We start from the raw sequence: 17,428 nt of genomic DNA, 5'->3' as shown, positions 1-17,428 counted from the left end.
CCGGGTGGCTCAGTTGGTTAAGTGTTCAACTTCAGCTCAGGTCATGATCTCAGTTTGTGGGTTTGAGCCCCGCATCGGGCTCTGTGCTGACAGCTCAGAGCCTGGAGACTGTTTCGGATTCTGTGTCTCCCTCTCTCTGCTCCTCCCCCATTCATGCTCTGTCTCTCTCTGTGTCTCTCAAAAATAAAAAGTTAAAAAAAAAATAAAATTAAAGTTGTATTTCCTCAATTCGCATTGCCCCAAAGGGGTGGAGCCAAATGGGAGTAAATGACACAGCCATTCTGGCTCCCTGCCCCTTTGCTGAGTATCTCAACGCAGATCCCTACACTTAGGGTGGAGGTGAGAGGCGAGATCAGACTTGTGGCAAGACCACACAGGGGGCCACAGATTTACCACTGTGAGAATCTTAGAAGACTGAGAAGGCAGTCCCATGGACTTCTCATGCTTCTCTCATAATCACAATTGTCAAATGTGAATTCACTTTCAATTAATAAATCTTGAACACATAATGCAATTTATTCTGTTCTTCCATGAAAATTGAGAGCAGCAACTCTTGATGGGAACTCTATTCTCCATGCCCACTAGGGCACTGAAGATGTACTTAGGATCACTTCAACCCGGGAAATGCGTATTATGTCACATTTTACATCTGGAAAAGAATCTTTTCACAAAGTCTCATGGCTTCATGGTGACAGAGCCAGAAATCCATTTGGGGATACCTGGCTGCCTTTTCTTTGAACCTTTTCAGCATCTTTGTATTGACATCATATATGTGGACAGAGTAGAGATGGCCAAAAAAACACCAGGGTTTGGGTGCCTGAGTGATGAGGGGAGCAATACATTTATTGGGGGAAGTTGATGAATTTGATTTTGAATTTGCAAATCCAATGGCACACGTTCCATCCGCCAATAAAGATCAACACTCAAGTGTTGAATAACTGAAAAATTAACGTTGGAGATTTAGATGCTGGATTGTCACCATGAAAGAAAGTTGAAGCCAGACTCCAAGAGACAAGGACAAGAGGCATCAAATAGCCAAAGGAAGAAAAGAGAGCAGCAAGGAACTGAATAGTTGGAAAGGTGACAGGAGACGGAAGATCCAAGGACTAGTTAGGAGATATCCTATAAGAGGACCAGGTATTGGTTCTTTAAGGGCAAAGTATATTGTGACTCGAAGAGGTAAGAGCAAGACACATTCCTCTTGGGTCTTTCAGACCAGGACTCCTCAGGATATTGGGTAACTTGAAATTTTCACTACCTTCCCAACCTTCTTGGTGTCACTCAAATTTTACATGTGGAAAATTCAAGGAAACTAAAGACTTAATGACTCATCTACCATATGGCACCAGGCATCATGTTTTACATTATTCTACTCAATAAAAAAATATGGAGGGCTACATGCAAGGGAATATACTAGGTATGGGACACTTCTTTCTAAACCCAGGACTTATCAGCACAGCCTAACAAAAGTCTGAGAGACCATCAGTTCACAGTAGTTAGTATTCTTTCCAGAAACGCACAGGTGTACTACTCTCCTCAAGATTCATATTCTTAAGCCTTGTAAATCCAATTAAAATAATATGTTAGGAGAGCTCTTTACAGCAGGGGGGGTCACAAACCCAAGGACCCAGGGAAGTAACAGGAAGGAGCGAAGTGGGCCAAGAGATGTGGTGAAATCTCCTTGTTCGTCAGCTGCTCCTCCACTTTCGTCACATGAAATTTCACGTATCTGCCTTTGGAGAAAAGTACTGATGCCGATCCTAGCGAGCGAAGCTCTGCCCTTCGGGTCAGGAGTCTAAACTAGTACTTCAAAACGTGACAACAGAATTCTCTGATCCAGTTTTAACAAAGAATTTATTTGCTGATCCCCAAAAAGCAAAACTCAGAGAACAGCCCCATCCCCTCACTGCAAGAATAGTTCTATAACAAAACATTTTCAATCATTTCCTCCTTTCTTCCCAAGTTGTGCTCTTGCTCGCGCCCATCAGTGTAGAGCAGACAGACATATGGAAATACTCTGCATGAAAGGCACATGGCACTGTCGCATCGCTCACACCTCCTGGTCCACCTCCCTGGCAGGCAGGCAAGTGGAGCCTCTTCTATAGCCTCTCTTTTTTAATAGAAATTTCTCGAAAAATTTTCGTTATAGCAAAATATTTGAAGATTCCTCCCCCGCTCATCCCACTCCAGTTATCTACTGAAAAAGTATAGAATTCAAAAGTTTGTTGCCCCCGCTGCGATCAAAACCCTGAAGAGTGGAGAATTTCTGGATCTCTACAGGTTTTTGGGTTATATGCTCGTATCTACAGGGGAATTTGAACGTCAAGTTCTGGATTTGATTGGAACAGCTGAAAACCTGACAGTCATTCTATGATGGAGCAGAACAGACTTTCTCCACCATCAACTGACACTACCTCATCGACCCCACATCCTGTAGACATCCAAGACTTGAATCTCACATACAGACTACATTTCAGAGACAGCAGAGAGTGCTACGGTGCAGGAACAGAACAGAATGCTGGTGAAGGCACAGAGGAAAGGATCCCAAGAAATTTTTAGTGCCATTTTGTTTAATAAGCCAGTAGTATAGCAACCTAAAGGCCTTGGCTGTGATCACACCAGGATGTTGTTATGGAACAGGTGCAGGAGAACATGACTGGCAGCCGGCGCCCCCTGGCTCACTGTGCTAACCACCTCCTGGAGGGACTACGGCTGGGGCGTGTAACGGAGGTACTTCTTGCCAGACGGGAGCTCTTTGGTGAAGACTCCTTTAGGGAAAATTTTTTTGGCTTCATCTTCAGGGATGGTTGGAAGAACCATCACGCTATCGCCATCCTATTGAAAGACATTGAGAATAATGAAATTCACTCTTACAGTGAAGCCTGAAGGCCAAGAAGTAGCTTCAGAAAAGTAGCTACAGGTGCTCATGAGACTAACCCAGTATTGGCCACTCTCTCCCCTCTGAGGAATTTTGTTTTCACAGGATGATCTTCAACACTTTGCTGAGAGAACAATGTCCCCATCTTAACAAGAGATGGTCTTGTTTTAAACCCAGTGACGTCTTGGCACCACACTTTAAAATTTAAATTCTAAGTCCTTACCGCTGCCCGGTGTGAATGAATCGTGCCTCCTTGCCCCACCTCCTGCTCCTGCTCTTCCAGGCACGCTGGTTTTCCTCCCTCATAAACAAGCACGACTTGGTCCCTTGCTTTCTTCATGTCCTTCCCAAAGTTCCCTTCAGAGAAAGGCCTTCTTTGACAGCCAATTATAAAACCTACTCTCCCACCCCTATGCTCCCACTGTCTCCACCTCTGCTTGATTTTTCTCAGTCACACTTATTGCCACCTAAAACACGGTAAACTTGCATACTGTTTGTCTCCGCCCACTGGCATGTAAGCTCTCTGAGGGCAGGGACTCCTATTTACATTAATATTTATATTGTTCACCATTGCTGTAGCCCAGAGCCCACTGCCTGGGCTCAATAAACACATGTTCAATGGACAGATAGACTTTAAATGATTTGCCTGTCAGGAAAAACAAATCAACACAACCTGGTATTCAGGTGAGCATATTTTAAAAAGGTAGCAATGTTAAGATGCCCTTGTGATATTATCCCTGTCTGAGAATTCTACATGGGGTTTGAAAGGCTAATTGAAGCTTAAGAGAAGTGAAATGCTCCAGACATTCATACACCAAACAGTTTTATAGCCATGATTCAAGTGGCCAATCTAAGTTTTGCTATAAATATTTTGCCAACATTTTGCTCGTTTTGGGAAGGGTTAAAGGTTTTTTAAAAAAATTTTATTTTATTAAGAAATCATTCTGGGTGGCTCAGTTGGTTAAGTGTCCGATTCTCGGTTTCAGCTCAGGTCATGACCGCACACTTTGTGAGTTTGAGGGCCGCCCCAGGCTCCATGCTAAGGGATTCTCTCTCTCTCTCTGCCTCTCCTCTCCCTTGCTCGTGCTCTTCCTCAAAATAAATAACTAAACTTAAAAAAGAAAAGGAATCATTCTGACCAATTAATTTGATCAAGTGATATGGAAGTTAGAAAGCAATACGGGGAGTTTGTATTTCATATAAAAATACAAAGAAGACCTTGACAATGGCCTCATAGTAAATCTGAAACTCAGCCATAAGGAAAAGTCCTGCCAGTGTGTGTGCGTGCCAGAAAAAGAGCCCCAAGTAAGAAAGACCCAGAAGATAGCCATTTAGAGACTGGCCCCTTAGGCCTTGAAGGTGAGCTGGGTATCTGCCCTTTTAAGGTCTTTACCTTCCAATCAACGGGGGTGGCAACCCTCTTTTCCGCTGTCAGCTGGAGAGAGGTAATTACCCTGAGAATCTCATCAAAGTTCCTGCCAGTGGTTGCTGGGTAGAGGATAGACAGCTTCAGCTTCTTATCAGGACCAAAGATAAATACCTGCAAAGCACACAGATGCATAAATAGGAATAATTCTTTTAAGTGTTTTTGATATCAAAGCCTCTTTGAAAGCTCTTTAGTTATTAGAAATGTTCAAGGGTGTAGAAAAAACCAAAACCCAAAACCCTGCCCCCACCCCTGCCCTCAGCAAACATCTAGAAGGATACATCAAACTGTTAATCTGGGTGGCTTCAGTGTAGATAATTTTCTTCTCCAGGTTCTTTTTCTTTTCTTTTCTTTTTTTTTTAACGTTGATTTATTTTTGAAGGAGAGAGAGACAGAGTGTGAGTGGGGGAGGGGCAGAGAGAGGGAGACACAGAATCTAAAGCAGGCTCCAGGCTCTCAGCTGTCAGCACAGGGCCCGATGCAGGGCTTGAACTCACAAACTGCGAGATACGACCTGAGCTGAAGTTGGAGGCTTAACCAACTGAGCTACTCAGGCGCCCCTCCATGTTATTTTTCTAAACTTAGAAGGGAATTCTATTTGGTTCTGGGTGTCTCAATAAGAAAACCTGATATGCAAATTGAATCCAGGAAAGGCCTCAGGAAGGTACTATGTTAACTAGGGATGATTACCTTAAAAATATACTAATGGGGGTAGGGGACACCTGGATGGCTCAGTCGGTTAAGTGTCTGACTTTGGCTCAGGTTATGATCTCACAGTTCCTGAGTTCAAGCCCTGTGTCGGGTTCTGTGATGACAGTTCAGAGCCTGGAGCCTGCTTCATATTCTGTCTCCCTCTCTCTCTGCCCCTCCCCCGCTCGCACTCTGTCTCTCTCTCAAAAAATGAATAAACATTAAAAACCTTTAAAAAAATATACTGATGGGAGTTGATACTGGTCTTCAAATAGTTGTATAGTTTTGCAGATGACGGATTAAGTCTGTTCTCTAGTAGGTAAGGACAAACAGGAATTCCCAGCCACAGTTGCCTTATGAAGAAGGGTATTATGGCCCACCACTTTAAAAGAGAGGGCTGTTAGGAGAGCTGGGAAAAAGATTCCTCAATTCTAGATGATATCTTATGATCAACTACTTATTTTATGTACATTTCCAAAAGTTATCAAATTTAGCTGAAAATTTTACTTTGCTTCAGCAGTACGGATGGTCAGTGGGATTGCCCCTAATTATTTCATAACTGGAGATATTCCCCTATTCCTCGAGTCGGTGTAAGCACTCAGCTGTACACGGAGCCTGGCCAGTCATGAGGACAACTAATGGATTTCTACAACTCACCACACGAGCTGTCACAGGCATGCCCTTTTCGTCCTTCTCTGCTGGGTCCAGCATGCCTAACAGGATGGCAAGGTCCCGATTCTTATCATCAATGATGGGGAAAGGTAATTTTTCTGTGGGCTCCTGACCATTGTAAGCATTGATATCCTGAAATGCAGGTGAAAGGGGAAAAAAAAATCTAAACCAGGCACATTCTCTGAATTCAATCAATGAACATCTTGCGAGATAGGGAAGAGGAACACAATCATAATTTTCTCTAAGCGATTTTAGTAAAAAAAAAAAAAAAATGAATGAATGAACACTCCTCATCCCAATCACTCACTGACAGAAATAACAGTACAGTACAGTACTTAGGTTATCACCACAGACCCTTTTCGTGCCCAGGTCTCTTAAAATTTGGCATGATTTTACTGCCCACGGAAAGCAGAAAGAAATGCTTTAAAAGTTGAATGCTGTAGAGTTAGATCCCAAACTAAGGTACCTCTGAGTACCCAATAAGTAAATACCATCAGAAATAATGTGTTCATTAAGTCCATCACATCTAAAAGTAATGCCACATGCAAAGATAATTCTACAGATCTGGTCCCTGCCCGCTAAGAACCCCGACCCAGACATTAAGCTACTATACAGCAGATATTAAGAAATGAAAAAAAACCCCATAAAATTTGAAGCAAATCCAAGAATGGAGAGTTGAATATATACTTTAAGGACAAGTCCAAGGTAAATTTACACTAGGGTGAAATCCACATAGAAAACAAAGCATTTCAGGTCTGAACTGAAAGACAATAATGTACTTTCCTCCTCATTCTACTCTCTTCCCCTACTAAACTTCACTCATTTACTCATTCATTCCTACTTTTCCTATCCCTAGAAGCCTTTGAAAAAGAAAATCTAGCTCCCATATTTGATCAAGTAATGATATAGCACTTCCCGTGGGGTAAGCACGAGGGCAAGTGCATGTGGATGAGTGAGGCGTGGCACGTGCCTTCAAAGAAACTTCTACTTTGGTTAAGATGATTCCCATGTGAAGTAGCAGCAAATGCAAGACTCTAATATTTACATGGCAGATTGTAAATGCTGAAGTATACTAATGTCCCCACTGACAGATAGGTCTCCTGAGTTAGGAAAGACTTCAGGAGAGATTCTACCTGGGGACTTGAAGGATGGATGAGATTTTTCACAGGGAAGAGGAGCAGTATTAATGAAACATGCAGGCAGGTCTGAGCATAAATAACTGATAAGAGAGTGAGTAACTTAGCTGGGTAGAGCTTTAGGAAGCAGTGGGAGAGAGGATTTAAGGTTGGAATAAGGTCTGTTTATTATGTGGAGCCTTAAAAGTAACATAGGGGTTGAGGTCATGGCGGATATAGAGCCTCTGTCAATTTCTCAGCAGAGATGCGACAGGACAGAAGTGGTACAGGTGAACTTTGAAACGGGTAACAACACATTTTGACGTGTTCCTTAATTTTATTATCTTAACTTCCTTTCTGTTGTCACTGGCCCCCCATCAGCTCATCACAACTAAATAATAATCAAAAGGCTTTGTCCTGAAGTTTCCTATGTAACCAGTTGAGTGCCAAAGTTTGGCCACTGCTTCTGATAGGTGGGACTTGTTTCCTGTTCAGTGCTCTCACAATTCTGAAAATTCAAGGCAGAGGCTCACAGGCTAAAATGAGTCCGGGCATGCTGCTACTTTAAAAGGTGTTTTACAAGAGGCAATCAACTCTTCCTTTGGTGGTTTCTAGTTTCAATGGCTGCTGTACAGTAATAAACGGTCAACACTGCCACTTCCCTGATGGGCATTACGTTATATCCACGAACACCAAAGAACCACATGCTTTGGCTTTATTCTAGCCTAAATCAGATGAATTCCTACTCTCTATCATGTAGTATCAATGACAGCATTGGTTTGAGGTTCCAATTGCACTGCCATCCTTTCCTAGCCGGCCAACCCTGAGCAAGTCCCTCCAACTCTGTGGGAGGAAAAGTATTCTCACTGGCAAACATGAGAGCATAGTGCAGAAATGCACTTACCAGTCGCAGCCAAATGTAAGGGATGAAAAAAATGCCACCATAAGCAAGAGAAATCCCCTTCTCTTTTCTCCTGTATATGATGCTTCTAATCTCGGGCAGTTAGAATTAACTAGCAGGAAATGGCCAAGGGCTGCAGCCCCAGGTGGCCAGCTCACAAGTCAGTACCACATCTTTTATTCAGTTGCATGACAAGTGCTTGACAGAGTGCCTAGTACATTGTAAGCATCCTTCAGAGCTTACCTATCATCACTTTTTAGTGGCACATCGTCGCAAAGTCATCAAAATGTCCTCAAGTTTAGACCACCACATTTATTGTCCAAGTAAATCGTTTGTTGAAAGTAGACAATTCCTTCCGTTGGTGCATTCAACACACAGAGACTGACTGCCTAGGATACACTGAGTGCCAAACACTGTTTGGCAGAGCACAAAATAGGAGTCTGCCTTGCTGAGCCTGATGGGTGTGGACAAATGAACAAATGAAACTAGCAACGTGCAGAACATTTTATTTTAGATGGTGACAATGCTAAAGAAAAAATTACAGGGGGATAAGGAACATGGAGGGGAGTTATAATTTTAGATAAGAAGGCCATGGAAGAAGGCCTTGATGAGGTAGCATTTGAGTCAAGACTTGAAAGCGGGAAAGGCACAAGCCACAAAGCTACCTGAGGAAAGTCTTCCAAATAGTATTTTGCATCATTTTAAAGGCAGAGCAGACAAGTTTACTGATGAACCAGACGTGGATATGGAAAAACCAGAGGAATTCAGGATGATGCCTAGATTTTGGCCAACTATGAAAACGCAGTGTCCATTAGCTAAGATGAGTAAGATCTCGGATTAAGAAAAGGAAGCCAGTGTCAGACATACTAGGTGTGAGATGACAGGACATCCCAGGGGAGATGGGAGTTGGCGGTGGTCGTAGCAGGCTGGGAACTAGCAGTGTCTGGCCTAGAGATGGAAATTCGGGAATCACAGCATTTAGATGTGAGTGGATGAGCTCACCACGGGGAAGGGTATAGATAAAAAGAGACGGTGTCCAATAAATGAATTCAGGGCAACTTTAGCATAACTAGGAGTTGGGGGTGAGGAAGCTCACTCTGACCATAAACAGGAATAGCTCAAGATGTGGTGTCTGGAAGCCATGAGAGGAAAATGTTCCAGGATATACAACGACCAGTGGGTTGAAGGCTGCTAGTGGGCCGGGAAAGACGAGGGCTAAAAACCGAGCATTGCATTTAGCAAGGTAGAGATCACTGTGCAGTTTAAGTCAGATTTTCAAATAATAGGTGAAGTCTGAACTTGAAGTTACTTGTACCTTTACCTCAAAAAACCCAAGCTACTCTACATAATTTATACCTTGATTTATAACCTCAAAGCACATGCCAATTGGTACTATACCTTGCTCCAGGCAAGATGGTCTTCAACACTATCCACTGAGAGGGCAATCATTTTCACGTTCTTCTTGGCAAATTCGGGTGCCAGCTTTGCGGCTCTGCCGAGCTCCGTGGTACACACGGGGGTGAAATCCCGAGGGTGCGAGAAGAGAATGCCCCATCTGAGATGAAGGAAAAGGAAGCCACAGCTTATTGGAGGGATTATCACCGTCATGTAGAATGAGAAATCACAAATCCTATGTCAAAAATGACTTCCTTTTTAAATAAGTGCTTATGAGGACAATTACTTTTAAATTTTTGTCGAGGAATGCTTTTTGATCTTCTGACTTCCAGAAAAGCCTATGTTGAAAGCCCGATTCAACCAAACATATGAAATTCCACATGATAAATGTCTTAGGAGACTGTAATTTAAGGGTGTTGCCTCCTTAAATAACTACAGGGCCACCCTGACTCTTTTTCAGCACATAAAATCTGTGCTACTCAAACCAACAAGCTTACTGATATACCTTTTCCCCCCTTCTTACCCACTTCTACTTTTTTTCTAGGCTATAATAATGGATGTCCCAATATGCCCCAATCCAACCAAATGCCTGACTGCAATAATAAACAGGTTACATAATCTCAAATAAATAGGCTTCTATCCTCTATTTATATGTAAAATTAAAGCTGACACTTGGCTTCTTTGTAGTGAGTGGATATAAAAACTTTTGTAAAGCTACCAAGCCTGCCAAGCAGGACACCCAATCTCTGCACCCTGACGAAGCTACCGCACTTTTGAGTTTTACCTGTCTCTTCCTTTGCAGTTTCTTTTCCTTTTTGCTTTAGTCCAAGTAGGCAAGAAAACTGGCTGCCTACAACACAGATTTTGACAACTACAGATTCTTAGGTAAACATGAATATCTAAATCATCATTACCTAGGATGAAACTTTATATAGATTTTTAAGCATATTTCCAGCTAAAAGTCACCAAGAACTTTTGGAATACCATTTCCTTCTCCTTGGCAACAGAACTACTCTTCTGACTGAAAAGGAAAATTTAACACCGGGTTCTCCACACCCCACTGGACTTGTGTTAAACCAGGATCCTAAACTACTAAATAACTCAACTCAGTCTAGATGCCAAGCTTGACCTCTCAAAATCTGCCAAGTTTCCTGAGGCACAAAGAACAAAGCAGAGACAAGGGTACCTCCCTCCCACCTACATCTGCCACTCAACTCCCAAGGCTTCAGGAAAGGAAAAGCCTTCCTACAATGAGGATAGAGGGCCCTATGGCAAGACTGGGAAGAGAGAGGTAATATTTTGAAGATTCTGGAGGTTTGTGGTATGTTTACTTTTTTATAAAGGACAGTAAGAAGACTATACATCTTGTGATATAAATAATCTAGGTATGGGTAAAAAATCTAGGCCTTTGATTCTATGGTAAACGATCTGCTTAAGGGTCAGATGAGACTTACGAGAAAGTTTCCAAGAGTTGAGAGAAAAACAGGGCATTTCTTCCCGAGTTGTTAAAGGGTTGATGAATTAGAAGCGTCAGACACACTCTTTCCATTGTGCATCGAAAAGGTTTTGCTGAATCATGCTAAGGAACTCAGTTTAAGCCACTTCACATCCTGTCCCCCTCAGAGGCCAAACTCCAGTGTGCCACATGGCTAGGAAGAGGGTAAGTCTGAGGATGTCTTACTATGGTCTGCATTCCCCTCTAAGTCTCCCTAACTGTGTGTGCTCTTAAGAGGAGTTCAATTACATTATCCCATTTCCTTCCTTCCTCATTTTCAAAAGACAAAAGGTTTCCTCCTTTAAGGGAAGGGTCCTCACTCACTAACCCCCAGAAAACCCCAGGAAAACAAGTTTTGTTTGGTGAAGATGTACTGTAAAGAAGCTGCTTCTACCATATACACAAAGAAACAGAGCTAAAGCTCATTAAACTCACCAAATGAAGCACCCAAACCCCTTAGTTGTTTCCAGTTGTCAGGGGTAGGGCAGATACCTGCAATGTTTGAAATTATTATTTTTTTTTTCTCCAAAAAACACCTAGATCAAAAGCTGACCTCTGAATTGAGATCACACACAGAACGGAGTCCCTGGGGAAATTGCATTAGGCAAAACCATGTATTATAATTATAAAAAGAGCTCAAACTTCTTTTCAAGGTAGGGGAGGGAACACAATCCCAGGCGTGACCTGAGGCAGACTTGTTATATTTTTGTTTGTAGATGCAGATATTTTTCTCATCTTCCTACTGGTGGCTCCCTGAGAAGGCACCACTTTTAATAAAATCAGGATAGACCCAGGGGCAAATAAACAACAGCAAGAAACCCAAAAAAGTAGGGTTAGCTTAAATAGTGACGGCATTTATAATTATTGCTATAATAAATGTTTTATGTCAATATTTATCTTTATACAATCAGAGTTCTGATAAGATTTTGTTCTATGGGGATGAGGACTGTAGATAGGAATGGAAAGGAACATACTCTAAAAATCCCATGGACTTTAGGAGAAATACTAATACGAGATTGGACACAGTCTGTATATCTCTCCCTGCCTTTAAGGTCTGAATGTTCCATTTTTCATCTTTTTTCTAGGCTAGTCCTCTCTTTCACAAAGCTTAGCTTTTCCCTTAAATTGGCAGCTGGAAAATAGACTTAAGAGAGTGTAAAGGGCTGTGGAGGCCTAAGTGGCTAAGAACCCCTCCCAGGTTCTCTGCATAGCCCTGTCCAGTCATTGATGAATGTCATAAACTTCCCTCTCTCTGTCTATACACATATATATCTGGACACTGTAAATAAAATAAGGACACAAATCATGGAGGATTTGTTAAGCCTCAGAACACCACAGTGCAGAAAATACGAACAAAAAGCCAGGAGCAGAGTCATAAATGCAGAGAACTGGTGGCTGCCAGAGGGGGTGGGGGGGATGAGTGAAATAGATCAAGGGGATTAAGAGGTACAAACTGCAGTTATAAAATAAATTAGTCATGGGGATAAAAAGCACAGCATGGGAAACACTCAATAATATTATAATGCATGGTGACAGACGGTGACTACTTACTGTGATGGGCACTGAGTAATGTATAGAATTGTCTAATCACTATATTGTACACCTGAAACTAATATAACACTGTGTGTCAACTATACTTCAATAATTAAAAAAAAAAAAAAGGGAAAACCAGTGTGGTGGGACCACTGGAACTCCAGAGCCATAATATAATGACACATATCTGGGAGGTTTCAGATTAAAACCAAGCAACTTAAAAGCTTGCTGATTCAGGGGCTGTAAAACGTAAAACCTGGGCAACACCAATTTACTCCTAGTCATAATGGTCTGACTGCCAGGCCAGATCTGGCTATCGCCGGCAAGGCCACGTGCTGGAAGCAAAGCAGTGGGGGGAGGAAGCAGTGAGGGGCACACGACTGGGAAACAAAAGGGTCTCAAAAGCGGGGAGGTCCAGGCGTCCAGGAGCCTGCAGTGGCCTACCGCGGCAAGAACAGGCCATTGCAACTGAGCAACCTCAGAAAGCCCTTCACTTCAAGTGTTGCAAGTTCTGGAATGAAGGACACACCTACATACAGAATGTTCTTGGTTCCTCCCAAAGCTGTTATCAAATCATATCCCAGCCACAGGAGGAGGCTCTGGACAAAAAGTCTTTCAGCCACTTATTTGGCGGCTGGTGGTTTAAATTTTTACATTTTGTGTCGAGAAGCCTGCAAATACCACTGCAGCAAGCAAGTCCTCGGCGCGCTGGGCCGTCCCGAACCTTCCGCCCACAGCAGTGTCCTCAGACTCTGGCCTTAGACACTCACCTTCCCCCAGGGAGCAAATTCCAGCACCGAGGGAGGGAGTGCGACCCTGGGCACAAGTCCCGGGAAGTGACCCCTGATGCAGCCCGGCCCTCGCCCCAGCCGCCTCAACTCGGCCACGCTCCTTGCACCCCTTACCAAACCGAGTGATACAGGCAACAAACCCTCCGCATCGGCCTCGGGTGCCCGTACCTGCTGGAACCCAATTTCGTTCCCCTCCCCCTTTCCCGCCGCGCAGCCGGCTCAGCCACATGGGGGCCGCCGGCGGAATGGGGTCGAGGGGCCGGCCCCCAGCAGCGCTCGGCCGACGCGGGGCAGGAGCCACTCGGCCAGAGGCACGTGCAGGAACCGGTGCGGGGAGGAGGCGGGCGGCGAGCAGGGGGCTGAGCTGGGAGGACGGAAGGTAGAAGAAATAGGGAAGGCACCTCCGAGGCCGGGCGTAACCCGAGGACGCTACGAGGTGGCCACTTACGAGTCTCCCAGATAGTCGTGGAAACGGATACGGCCGATGGTAGTATTGGCCTCGAAGTTGGGAGCCTCGTCCCCAAGAAGGAGACCTCCAGGCATGGCGGCAGCAGTGACGCGGGAAGACGAGGACGCGCAGCAGCGGCAGTCACCAGCTTGCCGGCTCCGGCGGTGTGGGTGCCGGCCGCAGAGTAAGTGGGGCCGCGAGGGGCGGGAAGCGAGCGGCGTGGGCGGGGCCAGAGGCGGAGTCTGAGCGGGGCGGGGCCGTGGCACGGCGAGGGGCGGGGCGGAACCGGGCCGCCGGCCGAAGGACAGAGCCGCTGCTGGCGCGGGTGGGATGGCGGCCGGGGCAGGCCGGAGCAAGGGGCGGAGCGAGGGGCGGAGCAAGGGCGGGTCAGTTCTGGGTCCTGGTCTCCCGCCTCTGAACCTGCCGGGAACCTGTGGGCGCCGGCGCCTGTCTCCACTCACGTGACGTGGGATTCAGTGACCCTTGAAGGCTTGGGGGTGAGAAGGTTTGATCGTGCAGTGCGTCTGGGCTTTGGTGGTGCAAGGAAGCGGGTCGCAGTAGAAGGGGAGCCCCAAGGCGGAGAATCGGGGTGGGGGATGACGAATCCGCGATCCTCCTGTACGCTCACTCTTGGTCGCCTGACCCCTCCACTTACCCCTCTTTAAGTGTGAGCTTCTGGAATCCTGACCGCCCCAGCCAGCCTAGCCATCACGAACTCTGTATATCAGAGGATGTGGCAAGACCCAGACGTGTAAGGGACCTTATGTCAGAGGAAGTGGCTTTCGTATTGCAGCAAAAATTCCAGCACATATGTCAGTCAGTGCTTGGGGGAATGTGACTAAACTTTTATTGCCCTCCCCTCTCCCAGAGTTCATTATGAACCATAAAATATTCAACACAATTATCCTGAAATCTACATATGCATTTTAAAACATACTTCTTGTGGTCTGCTGTATGCAAGTCAACTCTACTACCCAAGGAAGTGGGAAGGTTTTTTTATATATAATTTATTGCCAAATTGGTTTCCATACAACACCCAGTGCTCATCCCAACAGGTGCCCTCTTCAATGCCCATCACCCACTTTCCCCTCTCCCCCACGCCCCATCAACCCTCAGTTCTCAGTATTTAAGAGTCGTTTATGGTTCGCCTCCTTCCCTCTATGTAACTTTTTTTTCCCCTTTCCCCTCCCCCCTGGTCTTCTGTTAAGTTTCTCAGGATCTACATATGAGTGAAAACATATGGTATCTGTCTTTCTCTGCCTGACTTACTTCACTTAGCATAATACCCTCCAGTTCCATCCACGTTGCTACAAACTGCCAGATTTCATTCTTTCTCATTGCCAAGATTCCATTGTATATATGTATAAACCACATCTTCTTTATCCATTCGTCAGTTGATGGACATTTAGGCTCTTTCCATAATTTGGCTATTGTTGAGAGTGCTGCTATAAACATTGGGGTGTAAGAGCCCCTATGCATCAGCACTCCTGTATCCCTGGGGTAAATTCCTAGCAGTGCTATTGCTGGGTCATAGGGTAGATCTATTTTTAATTTTTTGAGGAACCTCCACACTGTTTTCCAGAGTGGCTGCACCAGTTTGCATTCTCACCAGCAGTGCAAGAGGGTTCCCATTTTGCCACATCCTCACCAGTACCTATAGTCTCCTGATTTGTTCATTTTAGCCACTCTGACGAGTGTGAGGTGGTATCTCAGTGTGGTTTTGATTTGTATTTCCCTGATGAGGAGTGACGTTGAGCATCTTTTCATGTGCCTGTTGGCCATCTGGATGTCTTCTTTAGAAAAGTGTCTATTCATGTCTTCTGCCCATTTCTTCACTGGATTACTTGTTTTTCGGGTGTAGAGTTTGGTGAGCTGAAAGTGGGAAGTTTAGGTTCATTTATTTGCTCTCTATGTGCCAAGTGCGAGGTAGATAGACAAAATGACTGTTCTCTTGTAGCTTTCATTCTAGTGGGGGAGACATAACTAAATGAGAACACATTAGATAGCAGTAAATCCTATTTAGAGAAATAAAATAAGGTTATGTGCTACAGGGTGACTGGGGTGCTGCTTTGCATTGGATGGTCTGGTCTGGGAAAGCCTCCAGGATAATGTAGGTAAACTACTTAGCACATAGTAAGTGCTCTGGAAATGGTAGCTGTTATTTAGCTGATGATAATGGCTTATGCAATACATCTTGCTTTGCCAACTATGTGCATGGCACTGTGCCAGGCCTGGTGACTGCAGTCCCTGCTCTTATAGGGAAGGCAGATGTACATGCAGTTTTGATAAAATTATGGAGTAAATGCTGATGGGAGAGGGTGCCAAATGGTTGGAGTTCAGAAGTGGGAAAAATCCTCTGCATGGAGCTCCTTAGCCTTAGGAAGGCACATGGTAGTGTTAAGAGAAGTGACTCACATACTGCAGTTTTAGTTTGCATCGTAGTGCTGTGTGTGGGGTGCGTGCGTGTGTGTGTGTGCGTGCGTGTGTGTGTGTGTATGCTAACCGGATTTACTCAGTTCTCCTCTGAACAAGGATTTACAGTAAGATTATTGGTAAAATTTCTAGCCACTCTAGAGAACTCCATAAAGCTACTGTAATTTGATATCTCAACTAATTTGATTCCAGGCTTTGGTTTTGAAAGTGCTATGTCTTAAATCCTTTTGCGGGGGAGGGAGAAAGAGAGGAGGGAAAGGAGGGTAATTTTATCTTAATGCACTATTAATAACACCATGGAGATAGCATAGGAAACACAGATATACCACAAATATGGAGAATGAATACAAAAACAGACTACTGATCGCTATAAAAAGCATAATCATGGAACTGTCTGTTGTAAATTAAGCAAATGCACGTATAATAAAATCTGATAAACGCCTGTTAGCATTTATAGCTCCAGAGACTGCACCCCGGAAATCCTCATGCACTCTGCATGTTTATTTGCTTTGTCTTTGTAGCATTTTAAATTCTTTTGAATTAGCTGACAACATTTGAAAGATAGATCTTTCTCTTTCTTTCTTTCTTTCTTTCTTTCTTTCTTTCTTTTTGCAAAAATATCTGGATTTCTGTCTCCTGGAAAGGCAGAAGGTCTAGCCACACTGGACCCGTATTCCATGTGGGTGAACAGTGGCTGGAGAGAAGCCTTCTAAGGGTACAAATGTTCCCTGTTATTCAGAAGGTCCTTCGCCACTTACTGACGTTAAGTGCCTATTGTCATTTTAACCCCATTCTTGCACTGTTGTTTTTCTTAGAGTAGAATTAGGAGGAAAATGGATCCTATCCTAATGTATCCCTATTCTATCAAAATTGTGAAAATGAAAGGTTGACCAAGGGCCATACGTTTCCAGGAGGAACAAGATAGAGCATATCTTTGTCAAAGTAAAGAATATTCCCATATACTTAATGTGCAAAGTTGAAAGAACACCATCTGTCCTACCTGGCCCTTGTAGAGAGTTAGTCTAACTTCCATACTACATGGAAGGCGGATGCTTCATGGGCTGAGGCCATTCCAGAGGGAAGAAGTGCCACGGAAAAAGGAGGAAGGGAGGCAGGGCAAGGAAGACATTCCAGGGAGAGGCCAGAGTGTGGAAAAAAAGGAGACGAGGCTAAGGGAGGGATTTACTTTGCAGAGGGGGTAGAGGCTCTGATATCAGGGGGAAAAAAAGTTGTCAGGCTGCTGGCAGGGTTGGGGAGAATCTTGAAGTCCTTAGAAGTAACTCCCTGGTGACAGGAAGAAGGGGATTGCAGGGATTTTCAGAGGGCTTTGACCCTTGTCTGATTGATAGGCTCTTCTGTCTTTACTGCTTTGGACAGAGTGAAGGAAAAGGTGAAGGAATTGACAATGGTCATTTGGAAAATCAATAGTGCATTACGTTTCTCTCTCTCGTTCTCTCCTTAGGTTGTGAACTCCTAAAGGCTTGACCATATTTTTTTACTGGTAAACATTTGTGACCCGTTAGATGCGGTGGGCATTGGGCTAGATTACACAAAGTGTTGGAGAAGCATTTGTCTACCTCCTGCAGCCACACCAACAAAGTCTGTCTGCCTGCAGCTGGAAATAAAAGAGCAATGTGTCCCTAGTTATAAT

General features: G+C 44.3%; 1 protein-coding gene and 1 pseudogene across 2 annotated transcripts; one reads left to right on the top strand and one right to left on the bottom strand.

The window, feature by feature from the left end:
• Nucleotides 1-1,835: 1,835 nt before the first annotated feature.
• On the bottom strand, nucleotides 1,836-13,554 carry PRDX6 (peroxiredoxin 6). 2 transcript variants are annotated; one of them, XM_049633986.1, is made up of 5 exons: nucleotides 13,345-13,543; nucleotides 9,081-9,237; nucleotides 5,652-5,798; nucleotides 4,272-4,418; nucleotides 1,836-2,835 (listed from the first exon to the last, which is right to left on the bottom strand). In XM_049633986.1, the coding sequence occupies exons 1-5, from the start codon at nucleotides 13,437-13,439 to the stop codon at nucleotides 2,707-2,709; spliced, it is 675 nt and encodes a 224-aa protein (XP_049489943.1). In that variant the 5' UTR covers nucleotides 13,440-13,543; the 3' UTR covers nucleotides 1,836-2,706. The 2 variants fall into 2 exon arrangements, with proteins under 2 accessions (XP_049489943.1, XP_049489942.1); XM_049633985.1 differs by lacking the exon at nucleotides 1,836-2,835 and having other exon boundaries at nucleotides 3,005-4,418; nucleotides 13,345-13,554.
• The window catches only part of LOC125926027 (elongation factor 1-alpha 1-like), an 80,282-nt pseudogene continuing 76,291 nt past the window's right edge, over nucleotides 13,438-17,428 (top strand).

This window comes from Panthera uncia, chromosome F1 (assembly GCF_023721935.1).
Source record: "Panthera uncia isolate 11264 chromosome F1, Puncia_PCG_1.0, whole genome shotgun sequence".
Classification (NCBI taxonomy): Eukaryota; Metazoa; Chordata; class Mammalia; order Carnivora; family Felidae; genus Panthera; species Panthera uncia.
The sequence above is the reverse complement of the archived record's forward strand: the minus strand, read 5'-3'. Positions and strand labels throughout refer to the sequence as shown.